The sequence below is a fragment of the Nelumbo lutea genome, chromosome 1, assembly GCF_056320005.1.
Source record: "Nelumbo lutea isolate HS-2025 chromosome 1, American lotus-T2T, whole genome shotgun sequence".
Lineage (NCBI taxonomy): Eukaryota > Viridiplantae > Streptophyta > Magnoliopsida > Proteales > Nelumbonaceae > Nelumbo > Nelumbo lutea.
Genome location: NC_142684.1, coordinates 2533155 through 2558244, shown reverse-complemented (window position 1 = coordinate 2558244; position 25090 = coordinate 2533155). Strand labels below are relative to the sequence as shown.

The window sequence follows — 25090 nt, the reverse complement described above, 5'->3', positions numbered from 1 at the left end:
GAAACAATGATATCATCACCTACCCCTTCATTAACATCTTGTAATTTTGTTTATACTGAATTGTTATTAATCTTGACTTGTAATGGAAGCTACAGGGTTATTGTTCCGACTTTCCAAGGGCCATTATAATTGCTTCTCCCCAATTAATTCCAAAGGAAATTCCTTTAAGTATTTTCTATTTCTGGATTTGGTCCAAGACATCAAATTCTCCCTGCAATAAACTTTGCATTTATTCTGCTATTAAAATTCTCTTAAATGATTTATGAATGGCCATCGGAAAAAACCAGTTACGATTTCTTGCCACTTGCAAAGCCAAATTGCATTTTATTATTGCAAAGAATGTGATATAATTACAAGGATTACAATATTACATTACATTAGATATGAGAAAACATTTCAACTCAGGTCAAACTTGGATAGGAGAAACAAATGTTTGATATTTCGCTGTTTTTTGATACACAAATGCTCCGTTCTTGAGCCCTGTATATATCACCACCATGCTTTTCTGTCAGCTGTACTTGTATTTTTAATGTTGCTTGACGCATGCTTGTACTATGCAAAATTATGTATATTGGTTTTGACCGACATTGCACTCTGTAGGATTTATGGAGATCCAATAAACCAGCACTACCTACTGCTTACTGCTTTGCTGGTGTTTGAAAAGGATCAATCCAACATTGATCCTCCTCCACTGCCTTCTTCCATCTATTTTTAAAGATCTCCAATTCAATGTAGGACTGTCTCCTCACCTATATAAACAAGAATAACAACATTTCCTATGAGAAAACCCACTAAGGAGAAATACAAATTAAACCATATAAGATCAAAGAACTCATATTATCCTAGACAAAAATGGCCATACACGATAGGGAAGTCAATTAGTGATGTATGAAATAACATCACCATGGACAGCAGTAGAAGATGAGCATTTCTAACTATATCAATTTCAAAAACTGAACCTGATGATTCCCATAATAATTAAACTACAATGATTATATTGCAAGTTTCCATCTCAATGCTGTGTGGAACTTGACCAAATACATCATCTATTATCAAAAAAGGTCATTGTGAGACTTACCGCAGATCTATCATTATTCAAATGGGTCCCAGATGGAGGCTGCAAATCATAAGAGAATGAATAACCACCAACTGAACAAATTATAAATGTGGCAGGAGCTGCATTATATACACAAATCATACCTGTGCACCAACTCTCCGTAAGTCCTTAGTTGGAGAATCATGATCAAATACTTCAGAACTTGGCTGCACAAATGAGCATAGAATAGCAAAAAATATTCAGTAAACCAAATATTCTGAATCAAAAAACTAACCAGACAGTAACTCTAATAAACCTGATATGCACACACATCATTGGACTTCAGCATAAAAAACAGAATGGATTTTCCATCTTCATTATAACCCCTTAGTTATTATTGTTACTCCAATCATCTCAAGAATTCAAGTACCAATCCAGGCAAGACGGTTAAGAGTTAAGACAGAATTGGCATAGGTAACCACTTTGGCATATATGCCTATCTTAAAGAGGCCCACCAATTGTACAGGGATGTTCAAACATATGTACTGTACCTGGGTACAAATGGATTTACCTACATATGTATATCTGCATGTATTTAATTTGCTTAATTTTTTTCTTATACATAGTTAACATGAAAAAGTATAAAACCTTTAAATAAAAACTTGAGCACCACACCTAGACTCCCCTTTGGATCTCTGTCTTAGCTAAAGATCATGACATCACACAGTTGCTAATTGTTGGCGGGTCTCATGACATCACACAACATGATCTATATAATACAATTGTCCATCAGTCTCAAGAGAGCCCTATCTTCCCTTATCTTGTTGTTACTTGTCACAAAACATTGTTATACTTGTTCAATTGTATGTAGAACTCTTGAAACTGAACATCTATATAATACAATTGTTTTCGGGGTCTCGTATGTTTGAGCCCCTCCCTTCAGATTGTCTTGTGTTTGATTTTATCTTATATGTATCTCAGAGCACCAATACCAAACAGTAATAACTCAGTCTCCTTCCTCTAGCCACATCGACAGAAGTAAGGGCATCACTGACCAATTCATTTGCAACCTAATTCAGATCCAGAGTTTTACAACTTCAATGCCAACTCCAGATCATATGAAAGGTGAACTGTCGAATACAGATTATGTTCACAAAGTGAACTCCATTGCCAACAATCTTGCAGCAGTTGCAGAACTAGTTTCTACAAGTGATTTCATCCTTTAAATCCTTGCTGGACTCAATTCTGAATACGAGTCCCTAGTGATTTCACTTGCTACTCATTTCAATAATTCATCCCCATCAGTGGATGGTTTTTTCAAAACCACGAGGAACGGCTTGACCAACATGCCCAACCTGCTACAGATCCAGTTATGACTGTGGTTGATATAGCCAATGCTGCTCCTTGCAACAATCCAAACCCATATCAATTCAACCAACCCAGTTGCGCTAGGGATCATGGATGTGGTGGTCAAAAACAAGGCAGGGATTGTTGTAGCAACAACACCCCTAACACCAACAACAGGAAAAGTCCCATCATCTGTCAAGTATGCAGTTAACCCAATCATGGAGAACTTCAGTGCTATAAACAATGTGGTGTTTATTATCATAGTGAATCCTCTCCTCTACTCCAGATTTCCACACTGGAACCTCTAGTGGCTCTGATGGTCTGGATCCCAATTGGTATCCAGACTCAGGTTCTATCCACCATCTCAACAACTTTAAACACTTCATTGAATACTCTAGCAACGACCAAGTAAAATGGGCAATGGATCAGGTTTGGATATTATGATGTTGGCTCATCTTCTATCTCTACTAACTCCAAATACTACTCTTTAAAGAATGTGTTCATTGTCCAAACTATAACTAAAAATCCGTTGTCATTAAGCCAATTTATATGTAATACTGATGCTATTTTTGAATTTCGCAGGTATTTCTTTGTTGTGAAGGACCACCAAAGGAGACATCTTCTTCAAGGGCTGTAGGTCCATAAATTGTTGTTAACACCCATTGAACATCATCTTGAGTGTTTTGAAGTAGAATGGGCACCCATTGAACATCATCTGCCATTATTCAAGGTCCAATAAAGCCTCCTTTATTCCCTCTGAACTTTTGGAGCTTTTTAGATCAAAGCATTCATAGCACCCTCACCACCGCCTACATTCCTCTTCTCTATTGCTTCAAACGAGGTCATTACTTAATTTTCTCAGTCGATCATCGGTACACCCAAAAATTTGCTCATTTCCCCAAAGTTTGATTTCACCCTGTTTGAGATACAGTTAAAACTTCCATACAATGCTCTTTCCTGCCTTCTACTTCATTTGCAAAGGATATGTGTGTTGGATCTTGCCCCTGAAAACATCTGTCCTCCGCACTCCCCCCTTTTATCTTCTTTTATCTCCCCATTTGAGCCTCTTATTACTAGAAGGGGGAGATTGAGAGTGCCTCCTCTGCATGTTTCTTGCGTAGTTGAAAAGGCATCAAGGACAAAGAAGTGCAAGGTTTCCCAACTGTGCTTGTTGATTCTATTTGCTTTGATGCCTGTATACAACATCTAGAAAGCCACCCTGGTTACATACTGTTGAGTTGGGCCGCTTTCAAGTTATTGGGCCCAGTCATTTATTTTTTATTTTTAAGTTGTTAAGTTAGGAAGTTATTGGGCTTTAGGCCCATTACCATTAGTTTATGTTTTTAAGTTGGGACTGTTCAGCTACTTAAAGTAGCCGCCCTACTAAGGGCACTCTTGTAATCTTTCATTATTTTATTTTAAGTATATAATTCAAAGAGGGGTTGGCGGCCAGATCCATTCAATTCTGGCTTCATCCCACTCTCTTTTCTTCTTCTCTCTCCTTCTCTCTTGCTGAAACCTTTCAGTGTCCTCTACTTTTCTTCACAAAGTATACATCAGAAATAGTTATCAGCAACTTCTACTCATACCTATGGCAAACAAACGAGGGAGATCTGACCTAGCCTCGGAACTTGCCGTTGGATTACTCATCACCAATTCACCATCAAGTGAAGTTGGGGAAGTCCAAACCCAAGTAATTATTGTGTTACTACAACATGACCTTCAACTCATTTGTTGATCTTCCTCTAGAGAAAAGGTCTCCCCTCTTCTTCTTATGAACACTTTCAGTTGGGCTGAAGGCAATGGTAAATCAGGCCTTGATAGGATTTGTGGCTAAACATGCAAAGGTTGAATAGTTAGGTCATTGATGGGTTGGGTTACAAAGAGGGCTAGAGTATGTTGGGCTTGGGCTTGATTAGGGGTACTGGATCAAGGGTGAGCTTGAGCCTGGCTAGAGTTTACTCAGCACCATCAAGTGGAATTAGGGAAGTCCAAACCCAAGTAATTCTTGTATTACCAATACCTGATCTTCACCTCGTTCCATGACCCTCCAATAGAGAAAAGGAGCCCCCTCTACTTCTTGTGAACACTTTCGATCCAGAACCTTGGGCTGAGGGCAATGGTAGATCAGGCCTTGATAGGGTTTGTGGCTAAACATGCAAAGGTTGAATAGTTAGGCGTTCGATGGGTTGGGTTACGGAGAGGGCTTGAAAATGTTGGGCTTTGACTTGATCAAGGTTACTGGGTTGAGGGTGGGCTTGAGCCTGGCTAGAGTTTGGGTATATAGCTAAAAGAATCAGGTCAGGGTTGGGTGAGTGGTCCAGAAGGATTTGGGGTTGAGGGTGGGCGTGGTCTAAGTTCATCTAGTAATTTGTCAATCGCTGGATGTTAGTATTAGAATCTAGTCTTTCACAGGGATGTTATTTAGGGCTCTGTAAGCAATACAAAACCGTCGTGTCCCATCCTTTTTAACTAGTAAAACTAGAGAGGAGAATGGGCTACGGATGGGTTGCATAATTTTTCTATCAACCATTTCTTGTGCTTGTTTCTAACTTTCGAACTTCTAAAAATAAGAGTATCAGTACGGTCTTACATTAGTTGGCAAAATGGCATTGCATACGACAAGAGTGCAATGCAATGGTCATTCTCACGTTGTAGAGGAAGCCCTTTCGATTCTTCAAAAACCACTGGATATTGTTGAAGTAACCTACTACAGCTGGTTGTGATAGCCACCAAGCCCATTGGAGCCGTTGGGCTGGCCCAATTCGAATCAATTTGAATTAGGATGGGCCAAGAAAGATCTGTGACCTTCTTGACTAAGGTTGCAATTCTGATGGGCCCTGGGCCTTTCAACATCTGCCCCTTGAGGTGTACTAAGGAATCCGCCACATGGAAATCCATGGTGAGGCTGCCCTATCATAGAGCACTAGGCTTAATTGTTTAGCCACTGGATTTCAAAAACTATATCTGCTCCACTGATTTTAAGGGGTATAAATCTACGAGGAAATAATGACCTTGTATCTTAAGCTTCAAACCCCATACAAACTCCATCACAAGTCAAGCTGCTACCATTGGTAGCAAGCACCTTAAGGTTGTGGATGGCTGAACCAAAAGCCCCAACTACTTCAGAACTTGAGTGACATAATTGAAAGTGTTGCCACTATCTCTGAGGATTGACACATGGCGTCTTTGGATCAACCCTGCTACCCTCCTTGTTTGTGAATAGGCAAGGTCAATCAATGTTTGCAAGGACACTTCTTGAGATCCTTTGTCCATTGTTCCCATTCTTGGCCGCCAATTGGTTCCTTGCCACCAGTAGAGTTTACCTCGGGGCCCTCAGCCTCCATTTGAAGGAGGAACACTTGTTGGGCCATGCAACAGAGGCCAAGCCCGAATTTCTCTTCACAATTATAGTAGAGACCCTTGTTTCTACAAGATTGCATTTCAGCCAAAGTGAATCTCTTGAATTGAATGATTGGGTCCAGGCCAAAGCTTTGTGGTTTGCCCAAGATTCCTTGCTCCCAGTTCGGTGAACCTGGTCTACATGCAGGTCCCACCAATCGGCAAACCCTCCTTTCTTGTCTTCATATAATCGAGCTAAGGCCACTAAGTCAAGAACAGAGGTGGATTGCATCACCTTCACCTCCAGCTCAGCCACTCTTTCAGTCCACCAACAAAAATTCCGACCAGCACACTTTCTAGCCATATGCCATTTGATAATCTTGAATCGATCCCATCAGCCATAGATTTACTAGGCTCTCATCATACTCAAGGTGACTGTGAATTCTGCCCAAGAGATTCAAGGATGTCCCTGCCAATACCACTGATAATACAATATTGCCTCACTTTCCATGTGGGCAGAGGCAAGAGACACTCAATCTTGGTTAGACATCTCATTGAAATTGAATTAGCACTCACATAATGTAGCCAGGGTGTAGGATCACCACCTGAGAACACTAGAAAGTCTAACTTCACAATCCAAGATGTCCTTAATCAACTCAAATGACTGGTTTTGTTGTACACTCATGATATTTTCTAACCTCATTCTATAACATCTGTTCCATCCTGCTCAATAAGGCAGTGAAGCTCTCCTTGATTTCCTTAATGTCTACTGACATTCAATGGATTTCCACCTCCACCGACGTTGTCTTGGTATTAGGCATCCTAGGCTCTGACACCAAAATACTAGGAAACTACCTAACTCAAGGCTCTTTAAGGGAGCCAAACTCTTTGAAGGTGAGAGAGAGAGAGATTAATTCTTGAAATGAATGCTCAACACCTATTATTAGCCTCTTTTCCACTATTTGTACATTGTAATACAATTTGTTAGTTCAACTGTAACAACCTCTTGCAATCTGTTATGATCTGATATGGTAGTTGTCCTTCAACTTGTGCAACTTGTAGAGCCACTAGTGAGCTGATGTGGCCTCTTCTTATACACTTAGCTAACCACTCTGAGGTGCTCTCCAGGTGACTATCAAAGATCTTTGAGACAAATAGGTCCAATTTGATCCCAGATTTCCACTACAAAAAGGAGAATTTACCAGCAACCGGATGGCAATAAATAATCCTGAACATATTCAAGTTCATGAAATTGGTAAGCTCAATTTATCTAAATAACAAGTAATAAAGAATATGTTCTCTTGAAGATTCCACTCTTCTTCTTGCTTGAATGCTCCATACACAATAAATTCACAACAGTAAACTTAATCCTTGTCACATGTGTTTAAAATGAAAGAATATCTACCTTATTTTCATCAAATCGCCCAAGTGTAGGGAGACCCTGATGAACTATGTACTCAGAATCCACCACACCAACATTTTTTGTTCGATCACCTTGTGCACAGTAACCAAGTTGCATGTCCAAGCCCCATGCATGGATCAAGTCATTCTGTGAAACCAAAAGAATCTTAATATATCAGCTAAATCAAGCATACTCATGTCTTCAAAATCATAGAAAAGTACCATGTCCTATGGTTAAGCCTCATTTAACTGATCAGTGACCATTTCACAAAACTTCTGGCCCATTTTGGTCTTTGGTGGATATTAAAACCAGTCTTACAGAGTTGAATGTATAAAGGGTTTGACCTGGAGTTCCTTTTGGTTACATAGTTCTGGTATCACTGATTCAAATGCATCATCAAATGGAATATAAGTAAACATGGACTGGTTTGTCAGTTTTTTGGCCTTCAGTTGATTATCACAACCACAAGTCCACAACCAAGTGCAACCATAGAATGGCTCAAACCAAATAAATAAATAAAAGGTGGATTGTGGTGCAATGGGCAGCTCAGGTAAATGACCCCCTTTCCTAAAGAAGTGTATGACCAATTAAACCATAGAAGAGGTGGCACACCTGGATCATATACCATGCACATCGCCATGCTGCTCTTGAGAACACGGGAGCCATCATTTCTACCCATCTGCAAAACAAATTTTTAAGTTTCTTTTTCATTATCCCTGTACAAAATAAGTTAACTTCCTTCCAATAGAATAACATAGCAATATCAACATCAAGGGATGGAAGTCTTCACCCAGTGCATGGAGGGGCAGTACTGTTTCCATCACATCTCCTGTTTTTGTATATCCTCCTGTTAACAACAACAGACCAAAACCAAGTAAAATATATATACATATACCAGACGACAGTCATATTGAAGCTAACCAAATAAATATAATTAAAGGCATTGTTTGCTGCACATTATCAACACACAAATGCTGCATGGGAGTTCAACATCAAGTTTGTGCTACCTAAGAGATCTCTTCTTTCAAACGCCATTGGATGATTGTATTCTTTTCCTGATTACTTACTAAAATGTTTTGACTACTCAAAAATTGTCAGATTGAATATTTATAGTCATCTGAACATCATGATCTTAAGCAAAAAACTTCTCCCAGGCTGGACTCATATGTCCTATCTCCTCAATGTTCATAGCCTTAGTTGCAATCAGCAATGCACAAATGATGGAGTGGCCCTTTCAGAAACATCACTAGCCGAGAAAGATAAATAACCTGTGCACTCTTGATCTCCTTCCACGTACAGTAATTTGATGATGAACCTCTGATCTAGAAGGATCTAGAGCTGGTTGTGATATCTCCAGTCCTTCATCTTTAACGATTGAAATATACCTGCATAAGATCCAATATATTCCAGAATATTAATTGCAAGCACTCAACAAAATTTCCATCTCAATCTAGTTTCAAAATATCAATATGATATGCCTGATACACATGTTTTAAGGGGTTTAAGAAAACATTTTATAGAATAACAAAACTACATAAAAACGGGCCTTCTCTGAAATTTTGAAGAAAAAAAACTAAAAGAAGTAACAGACCACTGTTCAAAGTATCAGTAAACCCCTTCTGGATTATTGGGGTCTATCAATACTTTGAGCCTTTCTCAATAACTTTATAAAAAGAATCAACCTGACAATATAAGAAAAAGACTTCAAAGCTTTTTTTTATTTAGGTGGAAATTTCTATTTTCTTCCATGAATTTTCACAAGCTCGGCTTGGCAGTTCTGATTCCAAGCCAGATAGAGGCTAGTGGCTTAAGTACTGCAAAAGATATCTGTTTGTCTGAATTTGAATCTCAAATCCAATCAAATTAGGGCAAACAGAAAACCAAATTCAATCTGTTTATAATTGGATCAAATACGGATCCACATCCAAAAGCATAGTTGGTATCTTGGTATAAGGTTTTTTTGCGTTGAATTAAAATGTATGTATACATATATCTACATAAAATTAAAATGCATTTATTAAAGTGCTATAGGTTCAAGTCTTAAAGACATAACATGCAGGAAATGGCGATTTTAGAGGAATGTAGTATTAAGACGGACCAAGTCCCTTTGAGAATGGCAATCACGGTGAAATGGAAAAGACCAAGCGGCCTGGCATATGCACAAGAGATTAATTTTATTTTCGAAAAAATAACTTCACCTTGCTAAAGTATTATGAAAACCTTTATACAAACATGCAAAGATGCAAATATAATTTACATATTTATCTACACGTGCTGCTCTTCTACTAGTATGACAAAAGAAATATATGCTAGATACATCTCAAGAAGACAAAAAAAAAAAAAGGAATTAAACCAATTACACCTATGGACCCAAATCATGGGTAGTCAACATCAGATGGAAGGTAATTATAAAAAAAAATCAGATGGGAAGCATACTGATGGTAAGGGAGTGTTTGAGAGTTTGGTTGGGAAACTATTACCGATCAGTATATGCATTCACCTACAAACTCACATTTTAAAGCTACTAAAAGGATTTTGGCTTATCAGAAAGGTCAACCAGGCCTGGGTGTCTTGTTTTCTGATCATAAAAACACATGGATTGAGGCATATACAAATGCAAATTGGGATGGTTCTGTGGATGATGGGAAATCAACTTCATGATATTGTACACTAGTGGGTGATAACTTGTCTCTTGGAGAAGTAAAAAGTCAGTTGTGGTTGCTCACTCCAGTACTGAGGCACAATACAAAGCCATAGCTCATGGCTTATCCAAAATGTTGTGGCTTAGATCACTTCTTAATGACTTGAGGATTGAGCAAGAGAAGCCCATACTACTATATTATGCAGTCAACATTACACATAACCCCATTCAACATAATCAAACCAAATACACTGAAGTTGATAGGCATTCTATTCAAGAGAAAATGGTTCCTAGAAATGTTTGTCTGCCTTCTACAGCCTCTAAAGAATAGCTAGTCAATAAGCTTACCAAGGGAGTTAAATCTCAGCTAGAGTATTATGTAAGCAATCTCGGCATGGTTAACACCTATTCTAAGCTTGAGGGGGAGTCTTGAATAATGGGCATGTAATCATTTAGGTGTTTGGGTCATCATTATTTATTTTCATTATTGGGCTTCCAATCTTATTGGGTTCTTTGGACCTTTGTTTTAGTTTCTTTAATTGCTGCCATCCTGTTAGGGGTATCTAATGTTTCCTTTATTTTGACATTTTATATAAAACATAGTGGAACAACATAGAAGCTCCCACAATTCTGTCTTCACTAACACTATTCTTTTTCTCCTCTTCCTTTCGCCTTCCTTCCCTTTATATTTTCTGTTCTTATAACTAAATTTTTATTTCTGTTTATTGCTGGTTTGTTCAACAACTAATCACAAGTTTAAACAAAACCGACACTGTATTGCTCCTTAGATATATGTGCTACAGTGATGTATGACAGATTCTATTTTATGGATTATTGCTCACATTATAGCACTCCATGAAGTTAGTCGTCATTTAAAAGGGAAAACAAATACAATTTGTATTTCATTATGACGGTATAAAGAAGTTTTAGAGAAACTCTAATTACAAAAATGCAGAAAGGGCTCACTGGCAATTATATTTTCAAAAACTCCCACTAAGGTAGCAACACATACCGTTCAGGATTGAAGTTTTCTACTCCAAGGTCCTCATCCCAAAGGAAAATGTAATTGTACTCAGGGAGTATATCTGGATGCATGAAACGCTTGGCAAACCACCTAAATCACAATAGAAACAAAAATAAACCATGTAATTGCAAATGCACAAGTTAAAAATCAGAAAAAAGGTCCTTCCTATTAAAATTATGAGTCAAACTACCATTTGTTTATTATACACCTCACCATTTAGTTTGATTGATTGCCGATACATGTATGGCCCGGTCACTCCATTCTAAGTCCATCCATTCATCAACAATGCCATCATAATGGAAAAGCATCACAACAAATTGATTTGATGGAAACTGCAATTGGGATATAAAATAGCAATTAACTGCAAAATTAGGCCAACAAATATAATGAAGCTGACAGTGTAGAAGTTAAGACTGTTTACCCTTTTAACCATTTTATTGACATTTTCCTTCTGTTTTATTCCAGCTGCAATGGCCAACAAGCTCCTCGGAGGTTTTGCATCGTTCTGGTTGAAATACAAAGAGAATACAGCTATTTTTATATTTTGCAATATAATATTACAATTAAGCATATAGAAGATTGCATTATTTTCACTATTGCTTATCCTGTTCATTATTGCATTGGTGAAGCAGATACTAAAGTAAGGAAAGAATTCATGGAGAAACAAATCAGTTTTTCAATTCCCATACACCAATTTCAGAATTTTTGGGTAACAAGGATGTTCTTAATTTTGAGTTTTTTCAATTTGATATCTAGTTGTAGGTATCTTAAGAATAGAGTTTCAAATTCTAGAAATTTACTATTATTTGGAAATTACTATTAGAGTTGTTTAGGAGTAAGTCCTTATTTGAGTGTCAGTGTGTCACTGTATCGTGGGTTCATCTTAGTTTTTAAAGCAATTAGAAGTTGATTTGGGTCAGTTTCCTAGTCCAAATTGGACTCTGTAGGACATCCAAATTCTCATGGTGAGTTTACAAATATAGTCATTGTAGTAAGGAGGACTAATTTGATGAAGGAAAGTTTGGTTTAACGAATTCTGGTTGCTGACATTTGCCAGTAATTTTTTATCTCTTCCCTCTCATATTTCTCCTTTCTAAGTAACCTATTTATTTGCTGCATACTCTAACAGCAAGACTTTTTACTTTCTGATTTCTTACTCATTCTTTGGTAGGCAGCAAGATCTCTACTTCATTCTCCATCACTTTTATCAGTAATCAGGAATTTATTAAAGTTTGAAATTAAAAGTACAACAAGTAATTCCATCTACCCGACATAACAACAGATATGTCAGTTACAATTTTTTATAGGAAACGGTAACTTTCATTAGAATATTAGATAATTGAAAAGATTGCAGGCTTACCACCCACAAAATGGATGGAAAAAGAAAATCAAAAACTTACGAACAGGCCCAAAACAAAGCCTCCCTAGTAACTCCTTGCTTAGCTAAAGCGTCAGCCATTCCATTTGCTGACCTTCTTACCCAATTAAAGTGCACCCCAATCTCCCTTGCTAAGCTAATAATCTCTCTTAGAGGCTGTCTAAGAGACCACACTCCCAGGTTTCCAGTTTGCATCCACCCTATTACCAGCTTGGAGTCTCCTTCCACTTCTAATTGCTGCATGCCCCATTGTTTCACCATTTTCAAACCTTGAAGTTAGGCCATTACTTCTGCCCTTAATGAATCTCCCACCCCAATTGGGCCCGAGTAAAGGGCCAAGACCTTTCCTTTCTCGTTTTTGTACACACCCCCAACTCCCGAGTGACCTGGATTACCCAAGGAGCTTCCATCAAAGCTTAGCTTCACCTTGAACTGAGGCGATGGTACCCAACAACCTTGTACCACAGGGGAGGAAGGCGAGGATATAGCTATAACACTCCAATTTCTAATTAAGTCTGCTGAGGAGAAATCCTTGAAGAGATGTACTTTCATCCAGTGCATAACCTTGATGGTGACAACCTCCACAAGTGATTCCTTGGATTTTTCTTGCCTTAGGAAGATCCTATTGTTTCACTCTTCCCAAATTGACCAGTTGCTGCCTATATACCCCTTGCCTAGATAATGAGTCCGCCATCTCATTTGCAGCCCTTATCCATCCTTAATCAACCAAATCCCTTTCTTCATCCCACAAAGCCCACCAAATTCATAGGACCCTGACCCTGTCCTACATCAATTGGTCCACCAATTGGTACAAATGCTCAATTTTCCTATTACAACCAAACCTTCTAATATTTTAAGTGCATGCAAATTTTAATATCCAAAAAAGTAAAATTAGCAACAAGAGAATCCAATAACAGATCTGGCACATATCCTGTACCAACAACATAGTCAAATAAAGTCAAAATAGGTATTTCAGGTAAAATGAAGGTCTGGGTATCAAAGTTAATAGGGAGGTCTTGTCCTATCTTGAGGATTCTCTTGTTGCAGTGCCAATAAATTTACTTGCATGAATTGCCATAGTTCCATGCCTACCTAATTACATAAGGTTCACATGTACCATCAAATTTATTTGATTTTAATGGCTTCTTGCTATGTAATAAACATAAATAAATAAATAAAAGGAAAATGCTAGTGTCATGGACATGACCATCACAGTCCCTCTAAACATAAGGCAAAGACTTGACACCGATTAGGAAATTTATTGGTGACTTAAGCTGCAAAGTTCCTTCCTGATCTGGAGGGTAACTTTTTTTTGATAAATAAATTTCATTAACTTCCATAAGAATCAAAGGATAACATCTGTTACAAGCATTCCAGTGTGAGGCGCGAGGTGCAGCCTCACTCTTTAACAAAAATATATAACAGATTTAAAAATGGGCCCAGTACAAATGGGCCAATGCATTGGCCTCCCTTCCCACCCACTGTATAGTTAAAATCATTTGTTGTGTGAGCCATTTGAACTTCTTCATTTCATTTCTGTAACACCAAATCACTGAATCTGGGTTCTTTAGCCAACCCACCACCACCTTGGAGTCCCCTTCTATCATCAATTTATTCACACCTAAATCTCTTGCAATCTGAATGCCTTGTAGGGCTGCATATAGTTCTGCCTTTAAAGAAACTCCATGTCCCATTGGTTCTGAAAATATAGCTCTTAAAGTTTCCTTCCTTGTCTCTTACAGCCCCTCCTATGCCAGATGGACCTGGGTTGCCTTGGCTGCTCCCATCAAAGTTTAGTTTCAGCCAATCTTCAGTGGGAGGATTCCAAACCAACCTTGCTTCAATTTTTTTGTACTAATCTAAAGACAATGAAACTCCAATTCCTCCAGCTGGAAATTGCATTGATCTGGAGAGAAACTTTCCCACAGCTGGAAATTACAACCTGCAGGACCCTGAAGTAAACTACAAAGATATTGATAAAAAAAAAAAGTAAACTACACAGCTCTGTTGATCAATATTACGTAGCTAAAAACATAAATAAATAAATAACGTAAGCCTAGCTCTTGGAGATGGAGAGAGACTTTGAACCAGCTATGAGATGGAGAAGGGAAATGGCAATCAAAGCAAAGAAATTTCTGTTCAAGGAAAGCAAAAGCAGGGGCAATCAACAATGTAATGCTAAAGATCATAAAAGAGAAATAAGCCATTGTATGTTTGATAGGAGATTCAATACATTGGCTTAAAGAACTTATGGATGAGAAGAACACTCTGAATGTGGTTGTGGGAACATTACATGGTGGAGATGAGAAAGAACTTTAACGGCTGGTTTCTAGCACTAATAGAGCACTCGGAAATAACAGGAAGCACATGGTATGTATACCAGAAGGTAGAGAGGGAAATGGATGGGTATTGTTTTCAAACAAAAATTCAAATTCATCTTTAAGTGTGAAGGGAACGTTCTGGAACAGTAAAGAGTTAACAGAAATGAAAAACATAGTAAAATACCTAATAAGAACAAAAGACTACAGTCTTGTCTTCGATAGTAGCTCACTACAAATGATCGGTTATAGTGATGCTAACTTCCAGTCTGACCGAGATGATAGAAAGCCTACATCTGGATCGATGATTTAAAAGGCAAGCCTAGGCACACAAACAAGGCACAGTTTAGGGTATGTGCCTCACCTAGGTACTAAGCGCAGCCTTTTCAAAAGCCACAAGCTAGGTGTGCCTCAGCCCAGGCGTGTGCCTTTTGAAAACTTCACGCCCCCCTATTTGCTATTGTTGTTAATTCATTCATTCTAATAAAATATCTTCTTAAAAGGCAATTAAAGTTATAAAATCATTATTTTTATGTGAGAATTAAGAATTTAGGACCTTTACATGGACTTGTTTGGGCTTGCCTCGAGGGGCATGGTACATGGGGGTGCTCACAGTTCAGTTAACCGAACCGTGAGGTATATTACCAACCTGATCAGTTTTTTAAATATCCAAACCGAAACCGAACCAATGCAATCGGTTAATCGATTAACCACAGTTCGGTTTTTCAGTTTTTTATGCACTTAAAATAAATAAATAAATAAAACTAAAATTGTTGGTGGTTGTTGACAGTTCAGGATTTTTCATGAAGATGGTGGTTGTTGTCGGTGCCGGTGGTTGTTGTCGGTGCCAGTGATTGCTGCAATGCCAGGCTGGTTGGTGTCGGTGGTTGCTGTCGAGTGTCGACTGTTGCCTGAAGTGAGAGCTTGAGACTCGAGAGGTGGTGTCTGGCGGAGACGCAAAGAGGAGAGGTGAGAGAGAAGAGAAGAGAGATGGAAGTCTGTTCGACAGGCTTGGTGCTGCCGTGCAGCTGTGCTGGTGGTTGGCGTTGGACCGTTGGTGCTTGCTTTCCGACGAGGCGGCGATCGGCATTGCCGCTTGGTGCTGCAGCTGCTGCCGTGCTGGTGGTTGGCACAGGCCGTGCAGCCGTCTGGAGTGGGGATTGGGGAATACGAAGAGTAGAAGAACTAAAGAAGAGTAAGAGAACTAAGAGAGTGAGAGAGACAAAAGAGGAAAGTAGTAAAGAGAAAAGAGAAAAGCGATGGGCGATTTAGACTGTCAAACTAGTAGTCTGGCACTGCCGAACTTTCAATTGAAAGTTTCAAACCAGCAATGCCGAACTGGCAGACTGGCAATGCCAACAATCTCTTAGACTGTCGAACTCTTTTATTTGAATTTCAAAAAAAATAAAAAATATAATATAATATATATAATATTATATAAATATATATTACTGTGCGTATATATATCGGTCGGTTCGGTTAACCGTCGTTTTTTAAATGGTTAACTGAAACTATCGGTTTTTAAGAATACGGAACTGAAACCGAACCGACCGGTTCGGTTAACCGATTTTTCGGTTTGGTTTTTTTTGCTCACCCTTAATGGTACAAAGGCGGCTCATTGAATAAAAAATGCAATATAAAGTTTGATTTTGTTTTTAAATTTTCATTTGAATACGCTTTACTTGTTATGTTCGTGTATAATAGGTTTTTTAAAAAATTATTTTAAAATTTAAGCTTATATTTTTTATTAATATTATGTTTAATATTTTAACTTTTTTGCTTTTTTTTTTAATTTTCTGTCATTTTTATATTTTAGCATTTTTTATTTTTGTGCGTTGCTTCAAAAAGGTGTGCACCTCGCCTTGTGCATACCTTGGGCGCAAATTGCCTTTTGCGCTTCTAAAACACTGATTTGGTTACATTTTTATGTTAGGATCATGTGTTGTTAGTTGGATTAGTAGCATATAGGGGTGCAGGGTGGACTCCACAACCGAGGCCAAGAACATTGCCCAAGTGAAGCTGCCAAGGAAGCAGTTTGGATGAAAAAATTCATCCAAGAATTAGAAGTCGTACCATCTAAAAGTAGGAGTGTACAATCGGTCGGTTCAGTTCGGTTCAGTTTGGTTTGGTTCAAACCAATGACCTAATCAATTATTCGGTTTTGACAATTCCTCTAACCAAACCGAACTGAATTATATTTTAGAACCAAACCAATCCTAACCAAATTTGGTTCGATTTGGTTGAATTTTCAGTTCAGTTGGACCCTGGTTCCACATAAATGACAAGTATTTAATAAGTGATATTAATGAACAGTTAAAATGACCCCAAAACCCAATGGCTTTAATAAACTAACTATTAACTATTATTAATTAAAAGATAAAATGACCCCAAAGACTAATGGTTTTAATTAATTAGCTATCATTAATTAAAAGCTAAAATAGGCCCAAAGCCCTATGCCAATGGGGAATTGGCGAATTGGCCATTTTCAAAAATAATTAATGACTAATAAACAATTAATAATGAGTCTAGGTTTTAATTAACTATTATTAATTGTTCATTAGGAAATATAATAATTAATTAGCATAAAGTATTAAATAAAACATTAATGTTTAATATATTTAACTAAATAACAGCATTAATTCGGTTTTCAGTTCGGCTCGATTGAAAATTTCAGTCAAACCAAACCAAAACCAAAAACCGATTTTTTAAAAAAATAAAAACCAAACCGACCCGATAGCCTAATAGCTTATTCGGTTTGGTTCACTTCGGTTTTTGGTTTATCAACTAAATTTGAACACCCCTAACTTGAAGTCAAAGCATATCAAGAGGAAATATCACATTCTCTAGGAGATTAATGGTAAAGGGGACATCCAGATTCAAAAGGAAGCAAGAACGGAAAATGTAGCAGACCCATTGACTAAACCACTAACACAGAAAGTGTTTGAGAGATATGTTGATAGTATGGGACTGAGGCATGTGCCTAATTGGACCTAAGTGAAAGTGGGAGTTGTTAGATAGTGTATGCCCTTAAGTTCAATGTAGTCCTCAAGCTTCTCAAAACAATTTTAGGATGCTCAAACCAACAACATCATACATTAAAATTATTCCAATTTTATGGCTGCAGGTGGACCCTCCCCTAGAGGTGACAGACATTTTCAATCCCAACTTCTTGAGGCAACAAAAGAAGAGTGGGAGAATAATGTGGAGAGCTACTAAGGCAGCTATTGCTTGGGGAGTAGGGATGGAAATCTCCCCCATAAAACCAAGGCCCCACCCCGCCCCACTTTGAACAGGGTGGGTTTTCCCCAACCATAAACGAGGAAAGGGAAGGGACAGGGAAAATATTTTTGCCCCGTACCAGGGACATGGTAGGGATGGGTTTTGCATTTCCTCAAACCCACCAGAACCCAATGGTAAATTAGTAAAATATCCCTAGATTTAATATTGACTTATAAAACATCTCTAAGTTTTCCCTAAATTCTTAAAATCCTAGGATCCCATAATTCCATTTTTAAAGTACCCCAAAGTGTCATCCCACATTTCCATAATCCTATTTGTAAATTATCCACAAATTAGATCATTTTTAGGTGATTGCCTTGAGGCGGGGAAATTTTAGGGATTCCTTGTCCTCGACGGAAAGTGGGTGCCCTGCCCCGCCATCGAGGATGGGGCAAAGTATCTTGACTATGGGGCGGGGACCGGGAGGGGTGACCCGCCCTGTTGCCATTCCTATTGGGCAGTGTGGGAAGAAAAAAATAACAGAATTTTTTATTAGAAAAAGTAGAACTTCGGAAGAGGTAATTGACAACATAAAAGTGAGGATTACATTGTGGATAAAAATATTAGACAGTTTTCAACTTTTCTAGTAACTGGCATCCTAAGGGCATGGGAAGAAATAGCACAGTCCTCTAGAGAAAAGGAAATTCTAAGAGTTGAGTGGAAATCGCCAAAGGTTAGCAAAGTAAAACTGAATTTTGATAGAAGCTCTAAGGACAACCCGAAATTGGTAGGAATAGGTGGAGCAATCAGGAATGTGGAATGTAAGATATGGGAAAATTGGCATTACAAATTCAACAAAGGCAGAGTTACCGACTTTACTGCAGGAGTTCCAATTGGCAAAGGCTGTATTTGGTTGCAATGCAAATAAATTTGCACTGATGCCATGACAGTGCAAATGATTTGAATGTAAATTCTGATCTATTTTTGTTTCAAATTTTAGCTTACTTTGTTTGACTGTAGTACAAATGAAGTAAATTAAGATACAAAGCAGAATAAAGTAAAACCCAAAACAAAATTAAACAAGAATTTGCATTTTTTCATTTGCACTCCCATGCATTTGTATTAGTGCAAAATAAAATTGCACTGCAACCAAACGCAGCCAAAGTAATTGGGTTTTCGACAGGTGGAAGTAGGATTCAAAAGTAGTTGTATCTTTGGTAAGATGTATATCCCATGGACCCTTAAACATGTCTTCATGGAAGTGGAAAGATTAGGAAAGGATGTAAATGCTGAATTCAGGTTGATTGGGAGGAGTGCAAATGGGTTAGCAGATACTTTAGCCAAACAAGAGGCAGCAAGGCAGCATCTTTATTGGGCCTCTTTGTTCATTTGCAAGGCAGCATCTATATTCTGGCTGTATTTCTTGGGGATGACATTAGGGTCATCAGGTTGTACTTAATCCCATATATTTTTAATTAATGAATCAATCTTTATTGCTGATAAAAAATCATTCCAGTTTTTCTATGTTGCAGGGAAGAGGTGAGTGGGGTTTGCACTGTCCCTAACAAATTGGAAGTAAAATTTAATTATTTCAGGTGCACTAGACAGAAAAACCATAAATTTCATCCATTATAATTCATTGTAAAAAGAAAGAAGGGAAAACTCTGACATTCAAGGAGATGTGAATTCACATACCTTTTTCTTAGGGGAACCCCATAATGGCCGCATTTCCAAATTCGATGTACTGGAAACAATACCTCTAGGCAATGCCTCACTTCCATAAGGCCTACATTCATTCTAAAATAATAAAATAAATGAGCAGCAGAACTTTTCAACCGAACTCTTGTGTTCGTAAAAAAAAATTATGCACATATTTCTAAAGGTTAAAGGCTAAGGCAGATGAGACAAACCTCACACTTATTAGATTCAATATTCTGCACATTGTCAACCATTCCCCATCTAGTTAATTTCTGCAAATATGGACCCACAAAATTATTCGAATCTGCTACTGTACTGTGTTTTATTCCTTTGGTAAACAAGTATGCTACTGTGTTTAATCATGATTTGTCCACATACAAACTGAAACATGAATATTATAACAAAAGGTTAACAAGGATAATAGCCGCTCCTGCCAAAAAGAGGAAATCCTAATAAAAGACACCGAAGATTTGTTCAAAGAAACTCATGCACATAACTGAAGAATGTAGATTTGAAAGCAGAAAAACACCAGACATATATGGATTAATTTTTTTATGGGTACATATATGGATTGATTTGAAAATCAAATAGCAAACGGATAGTCTCTTACACATCTAGAAAAGCTACACATATCAACAAAAAGAACACTTAACAACTTGAACAAGAAAATATTCCCTCACTGCTGGAAGATACAAGTCATACCTGTGGAATTGGAGTTACAGAATTTTAAAAGTTCATTTGATTTAGAGAAGGAAATGCATACCACTTTATAATCAGTCGCAATGAATGCACTCCCTATGAAGAAAACTAGGAAAAGTAACAAAGCTGTAGGGAGAAAACTGCAAAGACATGATCTCCTACTTTTGGGGTCTGCCAGTACTGACACCTGAGAGCAAATGGAATAATAAGGAGATCACATCCAGATAATAAGATGGTATCATACTTGGTTGTTTTCCTACCAAAACAACTTATACTTAGTTGTTTAGCAGTGTTCCAAGACATCAATGAAATAAATAATTTGTATAACCAAGCAAAGCATATCTCAAGTTAAGGATGTGAGCTGAACAATAAAGATTATAAAGTACAATTTAGCCCTGAAATTGATATAAGAAACAAACTAAGACGGTCAAAATCATCTCTGCAATTTGTCCAATCCAAAAGAAAATGTGTCAATCTAATAAATTTGTTTGTATGATTGTGACTCATATCAGACCAACATAAAAGTGCAGAATAATAAAAAATGCCAACTTTGCATAAGATTGGACTGAAGTGAAAGAACAACATCACTAGTTTGACCATACTAGAGGTTCATAAATCAGCCCCCAAGCCAGGTCAAGGTGTCCAAAATCCAAATTTTCCATTGTTTCTTTTAACCCCAAATATGCATTGTTACCCACTCCTTTAGAGTATCTGCACTGCTATTTAAAAGTGCAACTTAGCTTATATTTAACAACTTATTTAGGAAATCTTAACCTAACTTTTCTACTTGAAAGCAATTCTTGGTACTTGTAGCTATTTCAATTAAGAAAAATAGAGCAATAATAAAAAGAAAATAAAGCCAAAAACAGTCCAGAAGACCTTAGGAGGAAAGAGTGAAAAGACGAAGAAGAGAAGTAGAAATAGAAAGCGATAGAAAGGAAACAAAGTAAAAGACATATACTCCTCTTGACTATAAATAATAAAAGAAACTCTAACACTCCCCCTCAAGTTGGAGCATAACTTGCTACAAATGGAATTCATCTGTGTATGGTTTAGGCCTTTCGTGAAAAGGTTGACTAGCTAATTTACTGACTTCACATAAGGTGTAACCACTTCCCCACTTGTCACCTTTTCTCTCACAACATGGCAATCCACTTATATGTGTTTGGTCCACTCATGGAACACTGGATAGGAGGATACATGAACGCAGTTTGATGATCACAAAATAGTTTCTAGGAGTAGACACATTTATCCAAATATCTTGTAACAAACGCTTCAACCACACAAACTCACATGTAGTATGAGCCATAGCTCTATTATACTCTGCTTCTGTACTACTTCTAGCAACTACAGTTTGCTTCTTACTCTTCCAAGAAATCAAATTCCCCTAAGAAAGGTACAATAACACATGGTGGACTTCCTATCTATACTGAACCCTACCTAGCATTACACTTTGCTTCTTACTCTTCCAAGAAATCAAATTGCCCCTAAGAAAGGTACAATAACACATGGTGGACTTCCTATCTATACTGAACACTACCTAGCATGCATATAAATACCCTTCCAAATACAACTCACCACCCTTGACCCTTCTTGTATAACAAACCCGCATCCAGGAGCACCCTTCACATACAGTAATACTCTTATAACTGCTTCCCAATGACTATTTCTGGAGTTCTGCAAGAACTAACTAAGTACTCCCACACGAAATGAAATGTATGATCTAGTTCAGCATAGACAGGAAGCCCACCATACAAACTATTTCAACTCTTTAATTCCCTCTTCAACATTGCCTGTAATGATTATATTATCAACATAAACGGCCAAGGTTATCTTCCCCGCCGATTTGTCTCTGCTAAACACCAAATGGTCCACACTATACTGTTCTAACCCAAACTGCCAAATCTACCAAACCACACTCGTGGACTGTTCCAATTTATAGATTGCCTTCTTGAGACGATACACTTTACCTACCTACCCCTAAACAACATGCCCTAGAGGTTGCTCCATGTACACCTCCTCAAGACCACCATGAAGAGAGGCTTGCTAGTAAGAAAGACTTCAACCAACTTATAGCAAGGAATGTAATTCTCTCCATTCAAGTTATTTGATGCCATTTACATTGTCATAAAATCGTTAAAATCGTTCTGCAACCATTCATAAAAAATAAATAAATAAATAAAAAAAAATCATTCTGCAACACAACCACAACCACATGCTTACCACTTGCCAATGATGCCACCATCCTCAATATAGTAGGGATTGGTCTCACAAATCAACCATAAAATCCACCAACAGAGTTCAGCCACCAGACCACACCAAAAAGCACAAATCAACATACTCAAACACTTATATGCATACGATTCAACACCAAACAAGTTCTCATATCTGAACTGCAATACTCACTATTATCCTCCTCTTCAAACTGTCAAGTAGAGGAGATTTAAAATGCCACCAAACTAGCTTACTTCAACTAGGTTTGAGGCATTTAAGCCTCTCTACCTAAGGATGACCAGTTCACTTATCCTTTTTTGACGATCAATTAAGGAGAGGGAAGAAGGGAAGAGAGATCTATGTTCAAGGCATCCAAGAAGAAGTGCTTCTATCAGTTCGTGCTATTAAGCTCCAATACCACATTTCAATTAGAAAAAAATAGAGCAATAATAATGAGAAAAATGAAGCCAAAAACAGTTCAAAAGACCTTAGGATGAGAGTTAGAAGACAAAGAACTAGGGCTGAACAGTCGAGATCGAGAAGTTAGTTCAATCTCTAACTGCCGCCCATTTTTATTCATTTGATAATAAATAGACAAATTACAGCTTTACTCCTCATTAGAAATAGAAAAATAAAACAAAGTAAAGGACAAACTTACCCCTGTCAACTATAAATAAAGAATAAAGGAAACTCTAACAGCACCATAAATACTTGGTTGTGAACATTCCACTTGTACAAGCATGGTATCGGCAGTGGTCAAAATTCTTTGAAAGTCCAAGGAATAGCTCAAAGTTTGTGGAAGTGGGAGAGAACCAGAGAGAATAGGTCCAGGAGAGAGTAACAGGGAGAGAGGCAGAATGTGTGTTAGTGTGTGAGAGAGAGAGAGGCAGAGATTTTGCAAATATTTGCCTTTATGTAATTGTCCTTCTCTAGAAGATTCTCTAGAATCCTCTGAATGGTAATAAATTAGGGATGACAATACAGTTCAAGTTCAAACAACAGCCAGTAATGCAGGATAAATATCACTCATTTACTAATTTTTCAGAGGCATCATGTCTTGATGTCATAACTAATGTTGCATGGACTTTCTTTCCCATGTGGATGAAGTGTTTCTGTCAAATACATGTCAAACTCCAACACTCCATGTATTCTTGAGAGGCACCTCTACATAATACTTCTTTTTCTCCTAGTTTGTTTGGCATAAATGAACAGTTAATGTACGCTATATTACAACAAATTTATTTATTCCTAAAAATGTTATTTAGTAACAAAGAGAGCGTTTTAGACCATGTTTCTATAGGTATATAACGATTATATATATATATATATATGGGCAATTTTGATAGTAAATACTTATCTGTAGATGTGTCCAACAATCCATGTTTCTGCTTCTTGCCAAGTCAAACTTATGGACAAGCATCAGATTCTGACTGTCATGCCCGTGTTCATGCAACCCCAGATTGAAAACCTGTCTTCCCCAATTAACCTCTAACTCTACTAACCAGTAGAAACCATTACGCCTACCCTAAGTCATACAGAACATGTTCTGCTATAGTCCCAAAGGTCAAAACGACCTGATTTGTGCATTCCTCCTGTCCTAGTCCTACGCCTTTTGGCATGTTTCTTGGGTATGTAATATTTGATATCAGAAATTCAGAACCTTTCCAGCATCCTCAGTTAGGCAGTTTGAATCAGGGAAGGGCTACCTGAAGCAGGGTGAAAGCCGTCTTATAAGGGAGTACCCGGAGTGGAGTGCAGAGTGAGGAGTGCTCAAAGTGAGAACCGCCGAGTCGGAGCCTGCTGGTATGTTAAGATCATAAAGGTTATTTTTTCTTTCTTTTCTTTTTTATTCTTTGTTCATAAGACCCTAAAGGTTAAACGGCATGACCGCATGAATTGGCTTTTGCCATATCGGCTGGATAAGTAACATCAACATGTTGAATACTTCCACAGTTCCACTGGCTATAAATCACCCCAACAAACATTAAAGAAAAAAGCTATATTTCCAAACCTCAAATTCACAGTGCACCGACAATAAACAGAGACAAATCTACCAGAGGTTCTGAACATTCCAAAACAATACAGGGACTGAAATATAATCACCTAAAACCATTTAATGATGCATCGATCACAACTCAAATTCAAACAAGTATTAATACAAACAACCTTCTTCAGAGGATTTGTTAAAATCAAAATTTATAAACAAAATATAAACCCAGTTGGATAAAGGAAATATATATATAAAAAAAAAAAAAACAAAAAACACTTACGCAATTCGGTATCTTCATCTTCCATGAAACACTAAAACATCCACATATGTGACCAACTGCAACCCTCCACCAGTCAAGAACAGCGGATTAAAGATGTACCAAAGATCAAAACAGAACAAATGAAAATAACGCAACAGAGCTCGAGCAAAATGGGAGAGATTAACGAGCGGAAAATGAAGGAGGATGATATTTAATGAAGAGAAACTGGGTTCTGGCCTTCTGGGTGGAAACAAATTAACCTGGATTCTGGCTTTCCAATGACAACGATTCGTCTTCCTTGTTTAGGACCAGAAGACCGAAAACATAAACGATAGAGAGAGAGAGAGAGAGAGAGAGAGAGAGAGAGTAGTCCGGGATACACGGCGAGAGTAAAAAAAATCATGGCTGGATTGTGTAGCCCACTATCTTTGTAATTAATTATGTTTTTTATTTTTTTTGGTAATAATTATGTTTTTAATTGAAGACAGATAAAAAACACGCACAACAATGTCAACAATGATAC

At 37.7% G+C, this 25090-nt stretch overlaps 1 protein-coding gene across 2 annotated transcripts; it reads right to left on the bottom strand.

Moving 5' to 3' along the window:
* Window positions 1–293: 293 nt before the first annotated feature.
* Window positions 294–25090, bottom strand: LOC148873201 (uncharacterized). 2 transcript variants are annotated; one of them, XM_088964328.1, is made up of 14 exons: window positions 24589–25090; window positions 20169–20291; window positions 19618–19677; window positions 19403–19504; window positions 11214–11297; window positions 11006–11124; window positions 10781–10882; window positions 8396–8512; window positions 7918–7974; window positions 7740–7806; window positions 7131–7274; window positions 1201–1263; window positions 1079–1117; window positions 294–749 (listed from the first exon to the last, which is right to left on the bottom strand). In XM_088964328.1, the coding sequence occupies exons 1-14, from the start codon at window positions 24604–24606 to the stop codon at window positions 639–641; spliced, it is 1206 nt and encodes a 401-aa protein (XP_088820454.1). In that variant the 5' UTR covers window positions 24607–25090; the 3' UTR covers window positions 294–638. The 2 variants fall into 2 exon arrangements, with proteins under 2 accessions (XP_088820454.1, XP_088820455.1); XM_088964329.1 differs by having other exon boundaries at window positions 19403–19493; window positions 24589–25082.